Raw genomic sequence first — 2133 nt, 5'->3', positions numbered from 1 at the left:
ATATAATACATTTTGATTTGTTTAACACTTTTTTGGTTACTACGTGAATCCATATGTGTAATTTCATAGTTTTGATGTCTTCACTATTATTCTACAATGTAAAAATAAAGAAAAACCCTTGAATGAGTAGGTGTGTCCAAACTTTTGACTGGTACTGTATATATGTATAAAGATTCAGTGTATAGAGAAATATATACAGTATATATGTGGTATAAGGTCATTTCTGAAATTATTTTGTGTGTGTGTGTACAGGTATACGTGTACAGGTATTATGATACAACTGTTGTAGTAATTTTATTTCCCGGCACAAGTTGTACTCCATAGCTACATGTACTTTACTAACATTTTACTCAGTAATTACAAACAGAATGTTATTTTACAGTAGTTCTGATATAGCCTGAGGAATTTTGTTCTAAATGTTCTTTTAAATCAACAACAGTATCATGTCAGGGTGAAAATCTTTTTATTTAAATTCTAAACAAGGTCTTAACATTGGACATTCCAAATGACTGAATTCCTTCCCTTTTTCCATGTAATAAATTGCACAACAGCACTTTTTCAAATCATGCAACAGTATCAGTCAGGCGCTTCTGAATGTTCACCATTTTGTAAATTTCAGGATGATGCGGTCATTTGGTTCTGGGATGTAACAGCCAATACCTGTGAAAGCAACGTCCACATAGGTCATTTTGTGTTTATAGTATGTGCACAATTCATGTGACAAAACAACACAAAACAACACTTGCTTTTCTGCTTAATTCTGTAGCTTTGCAGAGAGAGAGAGAGAGATATTCTAAATCATTACTCACCCACATCAGGTCTGATCACGGGTCCATTCTCCCCAGTCTGAACAAGGAGCTCCCAGTAAGTGTGCTCAGCATTGACCCCAGCTACACCATTCACACTCTCCAGGAAAGGACCATAGTTTGGGTCCTCTGTGTAGGTGAACCTGAAAGAACAATGCTCACTGACTACTGACATAAGATAAAATCTTTGACACACCACCTGCCAATTATAATACCCCTTATTAACTGAAACAGCAAGAATACCACCATTACATTGAAAACAGGAAAGTGCTGTACCACTCCATGCCATGCAATAAATTACACCTTGAACTAAAAAACATTGTCTGTAAATTGGCATAGAAAACTATTTCTCAAACTGTATAATCTGTATTGCATATATGAGCTATTCTAGAAATCAATCAGACAATGGAATCGAAATGTCTACTGACTTGAAGTCTGAATTGGTCTCCTGCAGTCTCTTCATGGCACCGAGTAGGATCCCTCTGAACACCATGTCAGCACTGTAGGTCTCATTGGGTGCATTGGAGAGGCTGTTGACTATTGTCAACTCGATGAGGTTTGGTCCATAAGCCTCTGTAATAAAATTGTAATTTAAATTGTAAACTATCCTGTATAGGTTTTAAAGATAACATTATAAAGAGGTAAAGTAAGTAAATATATTCTACATTACTTTCAGTCAGGATCCCAGGAACCAGCAACAGCAGAGCTGCGGAGAGAAAAGATACAATGGTCATCATACTCATCATGTATTCAGTTGGAAGATCAGTTGGAAGTGTACAGTACTGCACTCACTGCTTTTTATATTAGACTTGTGGCCACTCCTTTAGTGAGTGCATATTCGTTATCTAGGCAACATGTTGGCAAAGACTGAAAATAGTCTGATTTTCATTCATTTGTCTTGCCTGTCATGCTGTGTATTGTACATTTTGTACTGCAAAACTCAACATTTAGTTTGTGTCATATCTTGTATGGATCACTATCAGTCAAATGTTTCAGTGTACTTTAAAAAGTAAACTTGGATTATCGCACAATGACCTTCTATTCACCTTTCATAGTTTACTTGTTGTACTGGTCTATAGTCCCAGTCGTTAGTAAATAGAACGTCGCAGCCCCACCCGCCTGTGAGGAAAATAATTTGTGGTTACCATGGTTACCCTATTGGCTCACAGACAAAACTTGACCTTTTTCAAACACCGTTCTTTTGTTGTCTGCTTGTTTTAGTCTATTGCAAAACTCCATTTAAGAAAAGTACAATTTGTCTAAAGATTACTTTTCAACATTGCCTTACTTAGAAAAAACGAAATATTGTAGGAATTCACTCATGCTC

The 2133-nt window shown here is 36.1% G+C and overlaps 1 protein-coding gene across 1 annotated transcript; it reads right to left on the bottom strand.

Moving 5' to 3' along the window:
* Positions 1-446: 446 nt before the first annotated feature.
* Positions 447-1574, bottom strand: LOC311105529 (transcobalamin-1-like). The gene is made up of 4 exons (XM_084147707.1): positions 1477-1574; positions 1235-1379; positions 810-949; positions 447-660 (listed from the first exon to the last, which is right to left on the bottom strand). Exons 1-4 carry the CDS (start codon positions 1550-1552, stop codon positions 599-601), a joined length of 423 nt encoding a protein of 140 aa, XP_084003833.1. The 5' UTR covers positions 1553-1574; the 3' UTR covers positions 447-598.
* Positions 1575-2133: the final 559 nt, after the last annotated feature.

This window comes from Coregonus lavaretus, assembly GCF_964263955.1.
Source record: "Coregonus lavaretus genome assembly, chromosome: 30".
Taxonomy (NCBI): domain Eukaryota; kingdom Metazoa; phylum Chordata; class Actinopteri; order Salmoniformes; family Salmonidae; genus Coregonus; species Coregonus lavaretus.
The sequence above is the reverse complement of the archived record's forward strand: the minus strand, read 5'-3'. Positions and strand labels throughout refer to the sequence as shown.

Excerpts from the sequence above, each read along its gene's own strand:
- LOC311105529 (XM_084147707.1), bottom strand. The coding sequence starts at position 1,552 with ATGATGAGTATGATGACCATTGTATCTTTTCTCTCCGCAGCTCTGCTG. Across the intron at positions 1,380-1,476 it reads TCCTGGGATCCTGACTGAAA|AGGCTTATGGACCAAACCTC; the intron begins GTAATGTAGAAT and ends ATTTTATTACAG. Across the intron at positions 950-1,234 it reads GAGACCAATTCAGACTTCAA|GTTCACCTACACAGAGGACC; the intron begins GTCAGTAGACAT and ends TTGTTCTTTCAG.